Source organism: Natator depressus, chromosome 8 (genome assembly GCF_965152275.1).
Source record: "Natator depressus isolate rNatDep1 chromosome 8, rNatDep2.hap1, whole genome shotgun sequence".
Taxonomy (NCBI): domain Eukaryota; kingdom Metazoa; phylum Chordata; order Testudines; family Cheloniidae; genus Natator; species Natator depressus.
Window position 1 is genome coordinate 4,371,475 of NC_134241.1, and position 21,758 is coordinate 4,393,232.

Consider the following 21,758-nt stretch of genomic DNA (forward strand, 5'->3'; position numbering starts at 1 on the left):
AGTGCACCCTGGAGATCCCCTCCATTTCTTACTAGAGCCTTAATGCTCAAGAAGTCAGTCTCTGGCTGCAGTTCCAGAAATCACTCCATCCCCTTCCGTTTAAGAGATTGCCCCCCCCACCCCGCTTTAAGTTATTTTCCCTAGGTAACGCTCCAGCAAAAATTAACTTGGCTAATAACCAATGCTGAGTTGATTATTGTTATTATAGACTCTTTTATTTTTGTTTAATTAGTAATTATTTTAAATTACATGGCTGAACTGCAGCTGGCTAGATGTCACTCAGCAATCAATGGCCTGTTCTCTAGAGAGCCAGAATTATAGGGGTATTTTCAGCAAGGTCTATAGAACATATGGTAACGTACGTCACACTTTATTTTTGTTGTTTATCAAGGATATTAGGCTTAACCTTAGTTCTATTGAAAAGATAGAGTTCAGCTCGCATAGGACTTTCTCATCATTCCCGCTGGCTGCTTTTCATATGGCTGGCAGAAACTAAACACCACTTTCTATTTCTCTTGTCCCTTTAATCCAAGGATCTCCAAGTGCTTTATAAACTGATCTCGTCATGCCTGTGATGTAGATGGGATTATGTACCTCATATAGGTGGGTAAATGTGAAGCATTCAGAAGTCTAGAGAGTGACCAAGGTCATGCAGTGAGTCAGTGCCGGATACAGCAACAGTGATCAGGGGTACTAACTCCCATATTGCAATAGAACTCAGGAGTAGCAACTCCCAGTACCTAATTAACCCCTAGACCACATTGGGCAACTCAATAAGGATTAAAAACCAGGACCCTCCTAGTTGCCTTTGCTCTCCTGACCAGACAGACAGGATTATGGGCAATGCTTGATCTACACTAAAACTATTTCGTTCCTGCAGAATAATGCCCATGAACGTTGGCTAAAGGCAACTATTTTATAGAGTCACCTCATCCCCAAGATGGTTCTGCCATGTGCATGTTCTCCACCATGTGACCCTACAAGCAACAGCTGTAGCTGGGGAGTCCAACAGGAACATCTGCATGGCCACCAGGCTTGCCAAACTCAGCCAAGAGTAAATCTGTGGCTGTGTATCTTATATACAGCCAAGACTAAGAATGGCATTGGCCACTATCACAGTGGTAGATGTGATCATATCCAAGATCCACTGCAAGATCATATCCAGTTTATCATTCATCACCTTCAGATTGCTTTGTCTTCTACCTTACAAAATAGCAGCCTGATCCCCTGACCACGCATCTAAACTGATTATGACTTCCCACAGTTACTGCGGTGAGCTGTCTTGATGGTGACTATTTAAAACCAAAAGGCTGCTCACCTAGCTGAGCAGATGTTTGGCTGAAATTGAATCTACACTGAAGGGTGTTAAGTTTGACTGAAGGATAGAGAACCTTCAATTTTTCAGTGCACTAGAAAACTTGGGGACAGTTTGAAAGGTTTGCTTATTGGAGAAGGATCTGAGCAAAGGTTTCATTGTGCTTCAAATTTCCTTCCATTAAATCACATGTCACTGAGTACAGCTCTAACTTCTAATCTCTCCAGGTCCCTCTTCCTTCATGCATGCTTGCTTGCTCTCCAATGCGTTTCAATAGATGTACATAATGCTGAGTTTATATTGTCCTACGTTTCATTAATACAATTAGTAGAGGCCCATGTATTGATCCCAAGGTAGGACTCTATTCAAGAGTATTATTTAATTGGAGGTCACTGTCAACGATCACCTTCTGCCAAAGGCTTGTTACAGTACTTAGTACAGGATTTTCTGTCTAGACCTGTCTTAGAACAACTTAACTGAAATTCAGATTATTGACTGGGAAAGCACAGTAGAAAGTTTAAAAAAAAAAAAGTACCCCAAAACTTTTTTATATATATCACTTGACAGCATAAAACTTTGTAGCATTAGAGATGTAGTGAATTTTCCACAGCTGATTCAGATTAACTCCTGCATTAAAGCTCTTATGCACCAAGTTAACAAAACCAATTCACTGCTGAGCCATTTCTGTCCTATTATTGGTGAAAAGATAGCAGCCAGCCACACTAATCCAGGCTCATTCTTTCCCCCAAATTATCCTGTTTATTGCATTCTAAGGTGGACAGATGCATCAAGAGCATAGTAGACATTGCAATGATCAGCTGAGAGCACGATGACCTGGTGACAATGGAAAGAGGTGTTATGGAAATGAAAGGTAACCTGTGAAGGATTTTTAGGATATTGGGCTCGTGCTTCTTTCTGATAGAGTTTTTCCTGCTTGATATTTCTTTCATGGTCTTTTTTTGCTAAGAAGAAAAACGAGAATGTTCTTTCCTGGGTCTGCTGCAGGGTGCAAAGCATGAGCGTTGTGAGCAGCCCACACCTTAATTAAAAGGACAGGAACATTGACTCTAACGAAGATGTTCACCCAAAAGGTTAGTTCCTGATACTAATACCCTACCTAAAAGTTTTAGACCATGACTTGAAATTCCTTTCTGTAGTTCAGACTTGCCTTTTGCAATGTCACCATTTCAGTAGTTCCCTATTTATCACGAAGCATTCCAGGCCAAACACAAACAGCATTTCTAATGGGAAATAAAAAAGGAGGGTTTAGTTTAAGCTTTTGGGCTGCAGTGCATGATAAAAAAAGCTGAAAAGAATATAAACAACACTGCCCCTCGGTTTGCAGATCGCGTTTAAGTAGAGAATGACATTCATATAAGGAAACAACCTTGTATAGAGGTCAGGTGTACATCTGAAGGGCAAGTTGAGGACAACCTTTAGTGCTCAAGAGAGACAGTTAACTTGAAAGGATATCTGGGAGCAGACTTATTACAGTGCTTAATAAATGACAATTGGTGTTTAATTTGGAGGGGTGTACACTGTAGTTCAATGATCTTCCCTCCCCAGACAAAAGGAACCCCAAACAGATTAAGTCACCTGAATGTGATAATTTACCCTATAAAAGATTCAATGGGATGCTGCAGGAGTTTTAAAAAAGAGTTTAGTCACTTCACCTGGATTGATTAACGGCAGCTGCTGCTAGTAGCATGTAGCTACTTGAGGAAGGGCTTCTCCAGTGTGCATCAGAGATTTGCAGAGGAGCGTGCCTTTCCTGTTTTATTAGGGTTGTACCACTCAGGAAAAACTAAAATGGAGTCACATTGGTGATACTGTGATGGCATGCACCGGGGCCTTTCAGGCCCCATGGTGGAGGCCCTGTGGTCCTTCTATACCCTGCCCCAGGAAGGAGCAGCACAGTTGGGTCCTCCGGGCATGCCTAGAGGAGCCTTGTGGAAGCAGCCAATTAGAGCCCAGCAGGCTCAGATAAAAGGAGCTCTAGGGCATGAACAGATCAGTTCCTGGCTGGGACCAGAGCACAGAAGGGGGCTTGTTGCTGGTTACAGGAGCGCAAGAGAACCAGAAAATGGGTTCTGGTGATACTTGCTTTCAGCAAGGAAGAGGATTTGAGAACTTCAGCCCTGAGGTCAGGGTGAAGAGAAGGGGTTACATGGGAAAATGCCCAGGGAACAGCAACAGCAAACTGAAGGAAGTAGTACACAGCTGCTGTGTGCAGGGACCCAGAGTAGCGAGTGGGCCCAGGCCTCCCAGCTGCCATCCTACTAGCAAAGTGGCCTAAGCCCTGAAAAGAGGGTAAGGCTCTGTTGGGAAGCCTAGGTGAAGGGCAGGTAGAGCATTTAACTTTTTTCTACCCGGGAAGGGTTTTTTTATTTTTGATTGAGCGGCTCAACTACTGAAGAGCCATCAAGTGAGGTTGATAGCTTACCAGGTAGGGGGAGGAAAGGCCTGCAGTACCATATCCAGCCACTAGGAGGCACTCACTACACGAGTGACCCCCGCATCACAGATATGCTGCTCCTATTGCATGAATGCAAGACAGTGTTAGCCAGTGGACAAATGAGCACTCATTGATGGTATCGGTTTGGGAATACATTTCCTATTTCTTCAGGACCCCTAGCACCTCATATTGCTTAAATTTTAGCACCCAAGATATGCTATGTACCACACCTCATGGCAGAATGATGCTATGCTTTACTTGAGATATTCAAGATTATAAAAACCTATCCAGGAGTTATATAAAAATTGCAGTTTGTTTGTATCCACATAGCAATCTTTATCATCCAATTGTTATAGAAACTTAAGCCAGGCAGGGGAAGACTCTTGTGTGATGGGTACAGTATAAGAACTGAAATTGAATCTCTTCCATTCCACTCACAATGGGTAGCTTCCAGAGGTGGAAGGAAGGTCTGGAATACAGACATTCGTGGATGACATGCTACAGATCATTCACCCCATCCCTGCCTCGTGTTAAGGTATTGAACCTTAAACTCACCCTGTATTTGGTCTTTCATGTTCAAAGCATCAGGTAGTGAGGAGAAACTTCTATTGCCTAGTAGGGAGGAGATATCCTCATCTATAAAGCAGACCTTGATGTTTTCTCTCAAAGATAAAAGTGAGACACAACAGCAACAAGATGGGAGTTTTATAACACAGCCACTCTATGGACTGTATAATAAATCATTCTCCATTAAGGTCAGAGCATTTCCTTTGCCTCAGTATCACAAAAACTCTCTCAAAGGCACTATTTGGTCTGAAGTATGATATAGAAAAACTAGTTTCCTCCTAGTGACCAACAAAGCACATAAAAACTTTGTTCCATGTTGTACTCTTGCTACCAATACAAAGCTTCCAATGAGATCAGCTGGAATTCTGTGCATGTATCCGTTAATACCATCATGATGGCCAAAGAATGAGCTTTAACACATTACAAGTTTTCAGCATCGTCCTACCACTCACAAACTAGACAGTGCCACCTACTGACTCAATTTAAAGCTCCCAAGCTGAAGTTGACTTATTTTACTCAGTGGCAGCTGATCTGAAACAGGCTCTAAAAATCATATCCCTTCTTTCTATAATGTGTATGAGCCACTGATATCCAGGGCACTAATGAAACTGCAATTCCCTGCCAGAGACCTCCTGGATTAAGTATCTCAACATTCTCCCTCCTCTAATCTCTTTTGGAGACTTAATGACAGAGGTCATTACGTACAGGGCCATAAGCATCCAGTACAACTGAAGGGACAACAATCCCATCAATTATCTTAAAGATGTGCTTTAGGAATTGTCAAAGATGCTTCAGAGTAAGGGACACCCAACAATCAACAAATCCACTTAACGTGCATAGTTGAGACTATCTTCTACAGAGCTTTCCTGTGTGTCAGAAGCTGCTAAGATAGACCAGCACTAAATAAACAGGTTAATATTAAAAGTAAATAAAATGGAAGATCTGAGACTGAAACTATGAGCTTGTCTGATTCTGACTCTACACTTTAGTCACATTGTTGCACCTATGCCAGATTAAAGACTTTATGTACATTTCACTAATTAAGGCCCTGAGCCCACAACCAGACCTGCACCAGAAGTTCCTTGTACCCATGCAGATGTACTTACAGCATGAGAACCAAAAACAGCTACTATACAAGGCACTAGTGGATCATTTAAGGACAGACAACTGAATTTTCTGATTTAATTCTTCCATTTTCAGCATAAAATTCAGAGAACAGAACTGGCAATTCAAAGGCTGAGAAAAATTGGTAAGACAGATACCAAAAACACATTTAAAGAAAGTATCATTGTGTGACTGCAAACTTCTCAGGAGAAGGGATACTCATTGCCTTTCCAAGGGTTACACACATCTATGGTGCTATAATTAAACAGTAAAAAATAAGCTTGTGAGCCTCCTTGCATCATGCAGTGGATCTTGAATAAGCCAATAGCAAACTGAGAACCAAACTATACAAACTGTCTTACAATCTTATTTTTATTTACACATTTTCAAACTATGAAGAATATATATACAGCTGGATTAGAGTGTCATAGTGTATGAATAATGGTTCTGTTTCGGAGCTGCTGCACATATTCCTTAGCTTGGTCAAATCCAGTCTGTGGTGCTTCCGGAGGGGGAGGTGGGCCTTCTACAAGCTTCACAAAGTAATGGCATTTGACTTTCTCCATGATGCCAAACATACCTCGGCCATGGTAGCGAATCCGTTTCAGATAGTGACCTTTTCCAGAAAAGGAGTCAGCTAGAAGAAGAGAAAAAAAATGGGAGAGTCTCAGAGTGAATGAGCTACTGGAACTTTTAACTGGACATTGGCAGGGTATTTTTTATAAGCACCCTCAAATTCCTTTCCCTCCAGACATTTTTTCCCATTTTACTGCATGCATAATGAATTGTTATAGAGTAGCTCATGACTGAGAGAATTCTTTAAGACCACTGTAATATTGATTATAAAAAGCATGCACATGTAATTTATTCACTTTGCACAAAGTGAATGAAAACACCAAAAAAGAGAAGCTAATTTGAGGGCCTACCAGGTTTTACAGTGTCCCTTTAATGACTGCTCCAACTTCTCATCAGTAACTATTAACACAAGTTTCAGAGCAGCAGCCGTGTTAGTCTGCATTCGCAAAAAGAAAAGGAGTACTTGTTGCACCTTAGAGACTAACAAATTTATTTGAGCATAAGCTTTCGTGAGCTACAGCTCACTTCATCGGATGCATTCAGCAAAGTGAGCTGTAGCTCACGAAAACTTATGCTCAAATAAATTTGTTAGTCTCTAAGGTGCCACAAGTCCTCCTTTTCTTTTTATAAACACAAGGTAACAGATTCCTGTCTCCTCCATTCTTTGTGAAGACTTAACAGATTCCATTTTGTCGTATCTCCGCCCACGGCACTCACTGTATTTACCAGATATTTTCATTATTTCAACACCCAACCATGCACTCACAGAATTGTAGGACTGGAAGGGACCTCAAGAGGTTATCTGGTGTAGTTCCCTGCACTCATGGCAGGACTAAGTATTGTCTAGACCATTCCTGACAGGTGTTTGTCTAACATGCCCTTAAAAGTCTCCAATGACAGAGATTCTACAACCTCCCTCGGCAATTTATTCCAGTGCTTAACCACCCTGACAGCTAGAAAGTTTTTCCTAATGTCTGACCTAAACCTCCCTTGCTGCAATTTAAGTCCATTGCTGCTTGACCTATCCTCAGAAGTTAAAGAGAGAAATTTTTATCCCTCATAGGTCATGTTATTTAAACCTTTAATCGTTTTTGTTACTCTTCTCTGGACTTCCTCCAATTTGTCCACATCCTTCCTGAAATGTGGCACCCAGAACTGGATACAATACTCCATTTGAGGCTTAATCAGTGCGGAGTAGAGCAGAAGAATTATTTCGTGTGTCTTGCCTGCAATACTGCTACTAATATATCCCAGAATGATCTTTACTATTTTTGCAAGTGTTACACTGTTAACTCATATTTAGCCTGTGATCCACTATGACCCCCAGATCCCTTTCCACAGTACTCCTTCCTAGGCAGTCATTTCCCATTTTGTATGTGTGCCACTGATTGTTCCTATGTGGAGTTCTTTGCTTTTGTCCTTATGGAATTTCATCCTATTTATTTCAGACCATTTCTCCAGTTTGTCCAGATCATTTTGAATTTTAATCCTATCCTCCAAAACACTTGCAACCCCTCCCAGCTTGGTATTATCTGCAAACTTTGAGTGTACTTTCTCTGCCATTATCTAAATCATTGACTCTTCTTGACCTCGGTGGCCTGGCTGGGACTCTTTAGAGCCTATCTGCTATGCAACTAAGGTCACTTTAAGGTAACATGAGGAAGATCTTATGACATTCCCTCTACAGCACCTTCAGTCCAAGGACTAAGAGTGGCTTAGAGCAGAGATCTTGGGTAGCTGTGCAATGCACTAACCACAAAGCAATAAGGCCTGTCATTAGAAAGTAACTTATTCAGTTTTGAGACCTGCAAATGTCCTCAAGGGCTACAGCAGAAGATGTACACAGCTCTGTCGGCTACGGAGTGCTGGACTTCTAATGTGTCATTTGTAGGATTCGGAGTACTTTCTGGCATTTGGCCCAACACAATGCTTTTTACTATGGCTGTCAGGCGATTGAAAAAAGTAATCACAATTAATCGCGTTGTTAAACAATAATAGAACACCATTTATTTAAATTTTTTTGGATTTTTCTACATTTTCAAATATATTGATTTAAATTACATCAGAATACAGTGTACAGTGCTCACTTTATATTTATTTTTATTACAAACATTTGCATTGTAAAAAAACAAAAATAGTATTTTTCAAGTCCCCCACTGCACTACAGTACTTGTAATGGGGGAACTGAAAAATACTATATTTTATCATTTTATAGTGCAAATGTTTGTAATAACAAATAAATATAAAGTGAGCACTGTACACTGTGTATTCTGTGTTGTAACTGAAATCAATATACTTGAAATGAAGAAAAACATCCAGAAATATTTAACAAACAATAGAATCCCAATTGAAATTTAACAGTGTGATTAAAACTGTGATTAATTTTTTTTAATCACGATTAAATTTTCTTTAGTTAATCACATGAGTTAACTGAGATTAATCTACAGCCCTACTTTTTACTTCTGGTGTTTTACCTTGCTGCCAAGTAGCACATGCAGGAATAAGGTGGAGCTATGATGCAAACAAAATCCCACAACACACTGCACTAGCAACAACAAAAGCTGATTTTGCTCAAATTCCACTCAGCTTTTTAGCACCTCTGCTCCTGAGTACCAGGCTTTGCCAAAACGGACCAGCCAGATATTGCAAACAAACTGCATGATCTGAAGTAGAATATGCTGTTTGCTACATCTGGCTAGAGGTGTGCTATAGCCACAGCTTCAGGATTTGCCCTAGAACATGTGTGCTTTTATCTCATTCTTGATTTACTTTGCTGTAGATTTTTTCCTTAAGGAACTCAATGGGAACATAAGGGAACACAGTGTAGCACCTTATGAAGTAACTGAGGAGTAAGCAGGACCTGCGTCACTGGGCAATACAGGAACTAAGGTGGAATACAGTTTTAAAGCAGGTTTCAGAGTAGCAGCCGTGTTAGTCTGTATCCGCAAAAAGAAAAGGAGGACTTGTGGCACCTTAGAGACGAACAAATTCATTTGAGCATAAGCTTTCTTGAGCTACAACTCACTTCATCGGATGCATGCAGTGGAAAATACAGTGGGGAGATTTATATACCCATTGTTTCATGTTCTCTGTGTATATAAATCTCCCCACTGTATTTTCCACTGCATGCATCCGATGAAGTGAGCTGTAGCTCACGAAAGCTTATGCTCAAATAAATTTGTTCATCTCTAAGGTGCCACAAGTACTCCTCCTTTTCTTTCTGCGGATACAGACTAACACGGCTGCTACTCTGAAACCTGTCATTGTGCAAGGCACTGAATTTAGCCGTAAGGAGTGGAAATCAACTTCATGGAAAAAAACTCGTACAGATACAGACAGACATTATCTTCCTTTCCAAATGCAAACAGATGGACATCATACCAAAAAGACTGAAGGTAAAAAAATCCATTACAATCTACATACCACACAGACTATGCTGACAGCTTGTGCCACACACTCTCAAAGAAACTGCGGAACCACCTGATCAACATCCCCTACAGCAAACAGGGAAAGATTAAGAATGAGCTCTCAAAACTGGACACTCATAAAAAACCAACCTTCCACACAAACTTCCTCGTGGCTGGACTTTACAAAAACTAGACAAGCCATTTACAACACACACTTTGCTTCTCTACAAAAGAAAAAGGACACTAAACTATCCAAACTACTACATGCCACAAGGGGCCCCAACAGTAGTTCCCTTAACCCACCCAGCAATATTGTCAATCTATCCAACTATACTCTTAGCCCAGCAGAAGAATCTGTCCTATCTCGGGGCCTCTCCTTCTGCCCCTCCACCCCCACGAACATGATACAGTTCTGTGGTGACCTAGAATCCTATTTTCAACATCTCCGACTCAAGGAATATTTCCAACACACAACTCTGAACAACATACTGACCCACAGAGACCTTCCTACCAAGATTACAAAAAGAAGGGTTCTGGGTGGACTCCTCCTGAACGTCGAAACAACAGACTGGACTTCTACATAGAGTGCTTCCGCCGATGTGCACGGGCTGAAATTGTGGAAAAGAAGCATCACTTGCCCCATAAAATCAGCCGTGCAAAACACAATGCCATCCACAGTCTCAGAAACAACTCTGACATCATAATCAAAAAGGCTGACAAAGGAGGTGCTGTCGTCATCATGAATAGTTCGGAATATGAACAAGAGGCTGCTAGGCAGCTCTCCAACACCACTTTCTACAAGCCATTACCCTCTGAGGGTTACCAAAAGAAACTACACCATTTGCTCAAGAAACTCCCTGAAAAAGCACAAGAACAAATCCACACAGACACACCCCTGGGACCCCGACCTGGGGTATTCTATCTGCTACCCAAGATCCATAAACCTGGAAATCCTGGATGCCCCATCATCTCAGGCATTGGCACCCTGACAGCAGGATTGTCTGGCTGTGTAGACTCCCTCCTCAGGCCCTATGCTACCAGCACTCCCAGCTATCTTCGAGACACCACTGACTTCCTGAGGAAACTACAATCCATCGGTGATCTTCCTGAAAACACCATCCTGGCCACTATGGATGTAGAAGCCCTCTACACCAACATTCCACACAAAGATGGACTACAAGCCATCAGGAACAGTATCCCCGATAATGTCACGGCTAACCTGGTGGCTGAACTTTGTGACTTTGTCCTCACCCATAACTATTTCACATTTGGGGACAATGTATACGTTCAAATCAGCAACACTGCCATGGGTACCCGCATGGCCCCACAGGATGCCAACATTTTTACGGCTGACTTAGAACAACACTTCCTCAGCTCTCGTCCCCTAATGCCCCTACTCTACTTGCGCTACATGGATGACATCATCATCATCTGGACCCATGGAAAAGAAGCCCTTGAGGAATTCCACCATGATTTCAACAATTTCCATCCCACCATCAACCTCAGCCTGGACCAGTCCACACAAGAGATCCACTTCCTGGACACTACGGTGCTAATAAGCGATGGTCACAAACATCACCCTATACCAGAAACCTACTGACCACTATTCCTACCTACATGCCTCCAGCTTTCATCCAGACCACACCACATGATCCATTGTCTACAGCCAAGCTCTATGATGCAACCGCATTTGCTCCAACCCCTCAGACAGAGGCAAACACCTACAAGATCTCTATCAAGCATTCTTACAACTACAGTAACCATCTGCGGAAGCGAAGAAACAGATTGATAGAGCCAGAAGAGTTCCCAGAAGTCACCTACTACAGGACAGGCCCAACAAAGAAAATAACAGAACGCCACTAGCCATCACCTTCAGCCCCCAACTAAAACCTCACCAATGCATCATCAAGGATCTACAGCCTATCCTGAAGGACGACCCATCACTCTCACAGATCTTGGGAGACTGGCTAGTCCTTGCTTACAGACAGCCCCCTAACCCAAAGCAAATACTCACCAGCAACCACACAACAGAACCACTAACCCAGGAACCTGTCCTTGCAACAAAGCCTGTTGCCAACTGTGTCCACATATCTATTCAGGGGACACCATCATAGGGCCTAATCACATCAGCCACACTATCAGAGGCTCATTCATCTGCACATCTACCAATGTGATATATTCCATCATGTGCCAGCAATGCCCCTCTGCCATGTACATTGGCCAAACTGGACAGTCTCTACGTAAAAGAATAAATGGACACAAATCAGATGTCAAGAATTATAACATTCAAAAACCAGTCGGAGAACACTTCAATCTCTTTGGTCACTTGATTACAGACCTAAAAGTGGCAATTCTTCAACAAAAAAACTTCAAAAACAGACTCCAACGAGAGACTGCTGAATTGGAATTAATTTGCAAACTGGATACAATTAACTTAGGCTTGAATAAAGACTGGGAGTGGATGGGTCATTATACTAAGTAAAACTATTTCCTCATGTTTATCTCCCCCTCCCCCCCCATTCCTGAGACATTCTTGTCAACTGCTGGAAATGGCCCACCTTGATTATCACTACAAAAGGTTCTCCCCCTCTCCCCCACCCCGCTCTCCTGCTGATAATAGCTCACCTTACCTGATCACTCTCATTACAGTGTGTATGGTAACACCCATTGTTTCATGTTGTCTGTGTCTATACATCTCCCCACTATATTTTTCACTGAATGCATCGGATAAAGTGAGCTGTAGTTCACGAAAGCTTATGCTCAAATACATGTTAGTCTCTAAGGTGCCACAAGTACTCCTTTAGTTTTAAAACAGCTTGCCTTGCCCATTAGTACTCCATTAACAAGCATTTCAGTTAAATGTTTCCCTTAAAACTTTAACATTACAAGACACCTTTCTTTAACCCTCCCCCAGAAAGGAGTAACTCACCAATCAGTTCAGTCACTTTCTCCCAAACTGTCCACTTCAGAGGTCATGAATATTATGAAGTGACATGCTAGTGAGGTGGTGGAATCTCCATCCTTAGAGGTTTTTAAGGCCCAGCTTGACAAGCCCTGGCTGGGATGATTTAGTTGGGATTGGTCCTGCCCTGAGCAAGGGGTTGGACTAGATGACCTCCTGAGGTCTCTTCCAACCCTAATCTTCTATGATTCTATTTTTCCCCTTGTTAGAAGCCAATTCCATTGCCTTTTTTCATCATTCTAAGTTCAAAAGCAAAATGAACATTCCATGGCACTGATCATGCCGTGAGAGGTAATGGCATAAATTTGATAGGGGACAAATGAGAAGACTGCATGTAAGGCTGTGTCTAAAAGCACTTCATTTAGAATCTTTTTTACCTTAATGAGAAGTTGACAGAAGTTCAGCTACTCAAAAGTAAGAGAACTGTTGGCTAGTATTCCACATCTAAATGTAAGTTACACACTATTGGAAAGGACAGATCCTTGAAAACGTGACACTACAGCAGTCATACACAGAAAAAAACCCCCACACATTACTACACACGACACCATCATTGATAAGTATTGGAGTTCAGTGTCCTGTTAGAAACACAGTTACAATTCCACAGTTGGGGGGGTTCAGATTTGCACTTAAAGTGGGATAAAAATCTGGTTATTTCACACTACTAAATTCAGTCTCCATATTTAATTCAATAACTCTTCAGAGGACAACTGAATTTTTCTGTTTTTTTTTTTGGGGGGGGGGGGGGGGCTGTTTGTGTGCAGAATGTCCAGAGAGAGAAGGGCACCAGCTGACTAGACAGCACATGCAAAGGAGAAGAAAACCAAGCAACAGAAAAGACTGAGGAAGAGACGGGACTGGATCAGAGGCAGAGATGGCACAAAGAGTTGGACAGACAGTGCGATAAACGTTTTTAAATAAAAATGTTTTTTGCCCAAAAGACAATTGGGGTATATAAATATTTTCCTAGTATTTTCCCACGTAAGCCATTGCTGTAATTTCCCTAGGCCTGTTATGTGATTGTGCATGGAGAAGGAGGTATTCCACAAGTAGTCTTAAGATGTGGTCCACACCATAAAAATGTGCCTGCTCTTGAATGAGATGCTTCTAAGGCAAATTAAAATTAATTTGCTTGGTGGATTACAGACATAGGTGTTAGCATTAATACTGAAGGTGAATGGAAACCTGCTCTCTACTCATCCAGGATTGTCAAAGCTACCTGGTAGCACTGAAACAGTACCAGTAAGACAGACTGAATTCTTTTCTTATTTGCTAAAGTCAAGCCACCTCCTCCAAATGAGACTGTCCATTTGTATACAGCTAGTAGAGATTCTATTTGGTATTTTGATGGATGTATGTCTCTCTTACTAAAAATGGTGTTAAATGCTGTAGAAAGTGCTGGTAACTGCAAGTACTGACTAAAGGCTTGATTGCCTAATTCTTAACTGCTCTGGGAAGATGGAGTACTGAGGTTCTCTGGTTTTTAACATTAGCATTTTGCTAAAGAATAAAATTTGTAGTTGTGATGGTGTTGGCCCCATGCTGGCCTGTAAGGGCTTAACACAGAGGTGGTGGGCAAACTATGGCCCATGAGCTCCTGGCTGGGGAGGCGAGCTCCTGGCCCCTCCCCTGCTGTCCCCCCTCCCCTGCAGCCATGCTGCTGCATGGGCAGCGCGGCTGGCTCTGGCCAGTGAGCTCCTGCTGCTCTGAGCTGCACGGTAAGGGGGTGGGGGGGAGGGGCAGGGGGTTGGATAAGGGGACAGGGAGTGGTTGGATGGGGTGGAAGGGGGTGGGGTCCTTGGGGGGCAGTCAGGGGACAAGGAGCAGGGGGGTTGGATGGGTCGGGGGTTCTGAGGGGGGCAGTCAAGGGGCAGGAAGCGGGAGGGGGCGGATAGGGGGAAGGGGCCAGGCTGTTTGGGGAGGCACAGCCTTCCCTACCCAGCCCTCCATACAGTTTCACCCCCCAATGTGGCCCTCCGGCGAAAAAGTTTGCCCACCCGTGGCTTAACAGAACCCTGGGGATGCTGCAGGAGAAGCAGCCAATGGGAGAGGGGCTGTGAGGAGAAGCCAATCAGGGCCCAGCAGGCCCATATAAAAAGAGCCTCAGGGAAGAGCAAGGTCAGTAGCTGCCTGGAGCGGGCTGCAATGCTGTAGCACAGTGGTCCCCAAACTTTTTCAATCACACCCCCTCCTTACCCAGTCCATCCCTCTCCACCCCCCTGGGAGCCAGGGCAGGGTGGCGAGTGGGGCAGGACAGGGGGGAGCCACGCTCTGAGGGGGGGGAAGGGGAGTGGAGGGGGAGAGTTGTGTTGGGCAGGATGGAGAGCTGTGCTCAGGGCAGGAGTGGGGTGCCGCTGCTACTTCTCTTGCCAGAGCAGCCACTGAGTGCTCCTCCAGGTTCCAGCAGCAGCTGCTCTGCTCACCCCCTGGTGGCAGAAGCAGTTTTAAAAAAATAAGAAACAATTTTACCTATGTATAAATTTGATTTGAATTCTACGTTGTGATTTCTCACTGCCATTTCTTGAGCTTCCAGAAGAACCTATAGCAAAAGAAAATAAATGTTGAACATGAATTAAAGCAATGCAATTTCTCATCTCCATAAAGATACCCGTAATTGTTTCCATTTTTAAATCAGTAGTAGAAACGGATTCTAAAAGGATGAGACTACAAGCAGGGGGCCTCTTTCTCTCTTTCAGAGAAGCTTTGAAAATGGCAGGGATGGTCTCTGGTGTAGTTGTGATACAGGTGCAGATGTAGGGCTAACTTACCACTGGTGGAAGTGGTCATCTCCATTAGCATCAGTGGAGTTGTGCATGCTTATGCCAGTGATGAATTTGACCTGTACTCTAGAAGGGGGTTCTTTTCCTACATATTTGGATGCAGGTTCCGTTTTAACAAACTAAACACAGACATATTTTAGCTAAAGGGGAAAAGTCGTAAGAAATTGAGATATAAAGTTTGGAATTTAATTTAAAAGTTAAAGAGTGCTTCATGGGATACTTTTTCACTGTTCATTCTAATGCTGTTACTAGGATGATCATACATAAGCAACAACCCTCTCTGTAGCATGATGTAACATATGGGTCCCACAAAAGTGTTTAAGAGTTCTTAAGTGATGTAACCCCAGATTTTTTTTAAAAGGTACTTAAGCATTGCAAAGCCTAACTGATTTAGGAGCCTCAATCTCATTTTCAAAAGGGGCTGCAATGTTTAAATAGGTTTAAAAATCTGGGCTTAAGAGATTCACAAAAACACTAAAATATTTACAATATTGTGCACTTTCCCTAGAAGTAACAATTTAGAGGGATGTTAAATTTGGGGCACAAACTGATGGTGACCAACTTCTATGCTAAATGGAGATAAAGATTTGCCGAAGATAAATCTTCACTTTAGTCTAGTTTTTTTGCAGCAAGTGCCAGCTTTAAATCTTTTTTCTTTTTTTAAACCCCTCCACACAACACAAGAAACAGGGGTCACCTAATAAAATTAATAGGCAGCAGATTTAAAAACAAACAAAAGTACTTCCTCACACAATGCACAGTCAACCTGTGGAACCTGTTGCCAGGGGATGTTGTGAAGGCCAAAGCTATAACTTGGTTCAAGAATTAGACAAGTTCATGGAAAACTGATCATCTTGGCTAAGAGTCACTGATAGACCTGAGATGCAACCTGATGCTTTGGGTGTCCTAAGCCTTTAGCTGCCAGAAGGAGTGGATGACAGGGTTGGATCACTTGAAAATTGCCCTATTCTGTTCATTCCCTCTAAACACCTGGCACTGGCCACTGCCTGAAGACAGGGTACTGCACTATACAGACCATTGGTCTGACCCAATATGGCTGTTCTTATGTTCATCTTCATGAAGGGTCACATTCTAGACTAGAAATGCAATTTCTGAGGTTGTGCAGGATTAACCACTGCAGTTCACTGTTTCAAGGTGAAAAGTGACATGCTTTACTTCAGTACTTTTGTATTGAAAACTGATGCCTCCTCTAGTGAGCAAGTGGGTCACCTGTTTAAGAGGCCTATGACATTTGCAACATAAAGCCAATAATAGAGATTTTCATATAAGACTCAGGTGTTCTCCCTTTTTGTACCCTACAATTTATAAATTCAAAATATGTTTTAAGCTATAAGCTTAGAGACATGAGTTTAAATGTTTTTGAAGGCTGGTCATTATGAACAGAGAACACTCACGCACTCTGCTACCACTAGTTACTAAAATATTGTGTGCAGAGGTCATTAATGCCTGGACAAATTAGAGCAGAATAAATTAATTAGTGTAGCCAATACGACTTGATCAAAATATTCCAGGTGGGCTTAATGGAAAGTCTCTTGAAACTCTGATATAGGTATGAGTTTGAAAAAGTCTGTTTGGATACTAAAGTGCTAAAGAATTGCACAATATACCTCTTTGATCACCTTTGCACCCTTCTTGTCATTGAATTCCAGCTGAGCAAGAGCCTGATCAATTGACATTCCTTTTATCTGGAATTAGGAGAAGTTAACAGAAAAATTAAACCCTTCTGAACAAAAGGGAGAAAAAAAATGTTATTTAAGATTGCAGTGCCAGGAACAATGCTGATATTGTAGTTAAATTTCAAAGATTTTAGCACCCCATTCCCACCCACCACACAATAAAACCTTTAGTGCAGAATTTTTATCAGTAAATTGCCATACAATTTTTCATAAGGGAAGGATGGTCCTTGATCAAAATTCCTACCACCATCCGCTGCTGAACAGCAGTTAGTTGGCTCTACAGAAATGCAAATTATTAGTCATCTGCACTAGATGAGCAAGCTTATACAAAACCATGGGAAGAGTTTTCCAGAGATTTTACAATGCAAAAGCTGAACAAACTGGCTGCATCAGGCTTCTGCTTATCCAAAGCAATAAGTTAGAAATATAGGAATTAAAAATATTTACACTTTCCTACCAAGTACATTGCACAAAGTTAAAATTTTCTCTTACCAGTTTTGCCAAATACCACATCTTGTCCTTACTGTATTTTATGTCCCTTCGACAGTGGAATATTTCCTAGGGAAAAGAGATTTTTTAAAGCTATAATACTGGTGATTTGGCTGTGAAAGTGAGAAGATGGAATGTTCATAATGTCTTGGGAAGAAAAAATAATCTTACAAGGCAAGATGACCACTTCTGATACTACACTACAAGAACTCCAGGTCAAACACATCTGGTCAAAACATTTTATTAACGCTTCTACACACTGGTGCTATAATGAACTTAATTAACCCTTCAGAAGCAGGATAGCTTCTCAATCAGTGATTGATAAGAAAAGCTGTCTCCAAAGAGCCACTTGAACACCACTACTGCACCTACAAGGGCTAGAAACAGCAAGTGGAATTTAACACATCTGTGCAAAATTTTAAATAAAAGAAGGTGATTTATATTTTAATAAATTATATAATTAACGTTTCATTCATGCATTTCATTACTCACTGCACATATTCTTAAGGCTTAAGATCAAAGGCTCCTGTCCCACACAAAATAAAGTGCATTTTTTTTTTAATCTACTATTCTTTTGAGATGCAAGTGCTTTTCATTTAAGCTTTGCTGAGCAACAATCCAAACACTTGATACTAAATTCATTACTTTTAAGTAAAGAGTTATAAAAATACAGGACTACAATTTTTAGTTCCAAGTGGAATAGTTGGAAAAATTTTAAAATGAACCTTCCAAAATTTCCCATACATCTCAGTACAGGCTGCTAATTTTGAGATCTTAAAGGTAGTACTACTCCTTCCTCCAGTGCCCAGCCTTTCAATATTTAGTTTATCTAGTTACACATTAAACACAAGCCGACAGAAAAAAACCCTAGCATATCTAACTACATTTCCAGCAGGGTGGATTCGATTTAAATGTGCATTCTTGTTGGTTGTTATAAACTTAATACATATTCTTCACAACTCAGAGACAGATGTAGGTTTCAATTTTAGAAGATACACACTATACATTTTTTAAGTGATTTTGAAAACTTTTCAGATTCTTTTACAGATATATCAGAAAATAAATGGATTGTTTGGTTATTTCATTTACCAAAGGTAACTGAAGCAAATTATTTATGAAGTCATTGGGAGGTGAACTATCTCCAATTCAAAAGGTTAATCATTAATATTTGGAGAATTTTCTTGGCATGCTCTATTAGGAGGAGAACATCACCAGACAGACATTTAAATAGTTTTATTTAACTAAAACAACAATGTTATATATTCTGGATTTTTTTCTTCAACAGCAAACATAATATTTCAACAAAACAAGCATATGAATTTTTGAATTTAAAAACATTCAATTTTTTTAAAATCAGGTTTGTTTTTGTTAAAATGGTTTTTAACTAAAATAGTTAAATGAAATATTTAAAAAAAATTAAATCGACTATGTCAGCCAAGTCAACATGAGAAACTTAAAATATTGGCTTCTGCAGCTAACTCAGTCGTCTTCACCTTCATTTTCCTGTTTATTCATAATATGAAAAAGAAAAAACAAGCTTTCCCGCTTTTTCAGGTTCCAAATGATTTCTCAATTTGGAATGAATTCGTCCAAAGGAAGAAAATATTCTTTCTACATCTGCAGAAGAAGCTACCCCTGTTAAAAGTGAGCTATCACTTCAACAGTCTCTGAATCCAAGTGCTTAAGTGACTTCCACCAGTTCGCTGGTGTGACTTTCTTTAAAACACCATCAGCAAATTCTTGAATAGTTCTCATTTCCAAACTGGGTCTCTTTTATGGCCTGCTGCCATTGTAGGTTTTCCCTTCTAGTGAAAGAATGGTATGGTAGATCTCAAATCAATGAAGGCTACACTCAGAAAGAGCTCAGGACTTCTGGAATATGCTGCTCAAACAGTTTCACTTTTGTTTCTATTGCCTGTCCCTCCCTTCACATTTATCTCCAGACTTCTTCCCCCAGTCCAGACCTATTCTGCCCCCAATAATCTTTTATTCATTGAACTTTTTGAAACTTTGCACTTTTAGAGAGAGGTAAGGGATTGAATCCCTGTACACAAATTTGCGGAGGGACAATAGGGTTGAGGTCTGTTATTTCTCACCTCCTATATATTTATGTATTTATTTTAAAACAATTTTGCTGCTAACAAACATGTTATCTCTGGAGACACAAATCCACAGTTTGAGAACTGCAAAACTAAGCATCTCTGATGGTATCTTCCAGACTGAGCACTGAGTCCCATTGGGCAGATAGAAAGATTAACCTAAATAATCTATGCAGAAGCCCCTGAAACCTCATAAGATTGGGTCCTTAACCCATGAACTACTGGGACTCATTTACAAAACTTTTCTTAAACATTACATGAATATATTGGCTCATACTATAGAATTAAGAATTTATAATCCTTATTCCATGATGAGATATCTTTGAATACATATAATACATCTATCTTTAGATAAAATGCTTTTTGAGGGAAAAAAACCTATCAAAAAAATCCAATTTAAATTAAAAAAATGATTTTTAAAATTTTTTTAAATCATTGATTTTTATCCACCCTGATTTCCAGCTTTTAAGTGCCCCAAAGAAGCAAGGTAAGAATGTAATCAAGTAATAGGTTTCAGAGTAACAGCCGTGTTAGTCTGTATTCGCAAAAAGAAAAGGAGTACTTGTGGCACCTTAGAGACTAACCAATTTATTTGAGCATGAGCTTTCGTGAGCTACAGCTCACTTCATTGGATGAAGTGAGCTGTAGCTCACGAAAGCTCATGCTCAAATAAATTGGTTAGTCTCTAAGGTGCCACAAGAACTCCTTTTCTTTTTTCAAGTAATAGGCTTATTTTTCAAGATTTGAAATTAATTGTGAACTCAACTACATAAAACATTATTCTGTTTTTCTACCAAGTGAATTTGACTCAGCATGCACATAATTAAGCTAGCTTTTCCCACACTATCTTGACCGAGCAGCAGAGGAAGGCAATATTAAGGAAATAATTAGAGAAAGGATTCTCATGTTGCTTTCCTCAGTCAGTTCAAGGCTCAGCATTTAGTTAGTTTGGCAGAGTGACCAACAATAAGGCTTATTTAATCTGTAGCTTTGTATTATGCAAAACACATAAATTAGCTGGGCAATCAAATTAAACAATAACTGAGGTCCAAGCTGAGACCTGAGGATTCAGTAGTTCTTTCCCATTTCTAAATTCTAAGATTAAATGAACCTCCTTTGCTGATACAGTTATGAATAAAAGATGCCTAAAATACCCAAATCTTGGACTGAGTCTGCTAATTAGTTATATGTGATTGCCTTGTGGAATTAGCCAGAGATAGACAGCAGTCTGCTTGGAAGCAACTATTTGCTACATATAAGTAGGTAGAGAGATTTCACAGGTGAATTCTTACTGCTGGTCTTCGAGGCTCTCCTGGCAGCTGCGGAGGGTAAACTATTCTGTTCTTCTTCTCCCACCTCCCGACATTCTGAAGATACGTTCTTGTTTGGATATTTGACAGAAGAGAAATACTGCAAGATGCTAGTAACCTGCAAGAAACTATATTTTAATTGTTTTGCTGCTGGACCTGTGCAGTGTGATCCTATCCAGATAACTGAAACTGACAGTACGCTAAGTCACTGAAACATCAGACTGTACCAGATGAGTTTAAACAGGAAAGAAAAATGTGAGTTTGGTAAACTTACATGTATATTTAACATTGGCAACTGGCAAAAGGAAGTTATAAGAGATATGCCTTTATGCCAAGGGCATTTCTCCTGTGTATATGAGAAATCTGGGACTCACTGAGATGAGCAGTGAGCCTTCCTGTACAGCTATTCCAAACTTAAGTGCCCATCAATGCCGCCAAAGTACTTCAGTCCTGGTCAGTAACACAGCCAGCACACCTCATTCCAGATTGAAAGACTTAACCCATTCATTTGTCCCTGCATGTAAAAATGAACTGGCCTGAAAGAATCCTATCATCGAGCAAGGACACACTACCGTCTGCAATTTAACTAATTCTTGCCCGCTTTTTGGCTATTGACCTTATAGCGCCCCCCCCGGCACACACCCTCCCGAGAGGCGGGGCGGGCCGCCCCCCAACCGGGGCACACCCTCCCCCAACCGGGGCACACCCTCAGCCCGGGAGGTCCGACCCTGCCTACAGGGGGGGGGGGTGAGACTTACCTCTCCGGCCGGGCCCAGCTGAGAAGGCTCCGCGCCCAGGCAGCCCCTACAACGGCGAAGCGGGGAGTTAGTGAGGAAGTGGTGGACAAACGCCTCCCCCCATCCCCGTCCCACCTCCCCTCACGCTCACCAGCTCCGACCACCATCGGCGCCGCCATCTTCTCCGGCTCGCCTCACAGCAGCTGCTCTCCACGCATGCGCAGCGCCGCTCGTGCGCCGGGAGGTCAGGGGTCGTGGTG

General features: G+C 41.4%; 1 protein-coding gene across 1 annotated transcript; it reads right to left on the reverse strand.

Moving 5' to 3' along the window:
* Positions 1 to 5,514: 5,514 nt before the first annotated feature.
* MRPL22 (mitochondrial ribosomal protein L22) lies at positions 5,515 to 21,756 on the reverse strand. Its single transcript, XM_074960244.1, has 7 exons — positions 21,650 to 21,756; positions 21,520 to 21,565; positions 20,744 to 20,879; positions 17,356 to 17,421; positions 16,795 to 16,872; positions 14,856 to 14,925; positions 5,515 to 6,078 (listed from the first exon to the last, which is right to left on the reverse strand). Exons 1-7 carry the CDS (start codon positions 21,675 to 21,677, stop codon positions 5,867 to 5,869), a joined length of 636 nt encoding a protein of 211 aa, XP_074816345.1. The 5' UTR covers positions 21,678 to 21,756; the 3' UTR covers positions 5,515 to 5,866.
* Positions 21,757 to 21,758: the final 2 nt, after the last annotated feature.

Excerpts from the sequence above, each read along its gene's own strand:
- MRPL22 (XM_074960244.1), bottom strand. The coding sequence starts at position 21,677 with ATGGCGGCGCCGATGGTGGTCGGAGCTG. Across the intron at positions 21,566-21,649 it reads GCCGATGGTGGTCGGAGCTG|GGGCTGCCTGGGCGCGGAGC; the intron begins GTGAGCGTGAGG and ends TCGCCGTTGTAG. Across the intron at positions 16,873-17,355 it reads TGTGGTATTTGGCAAAACTG|ATAAAAGGAATGTCAATTGA; the intron begins GTAAGAGAAAAT and ends TCCTAATTCCAG.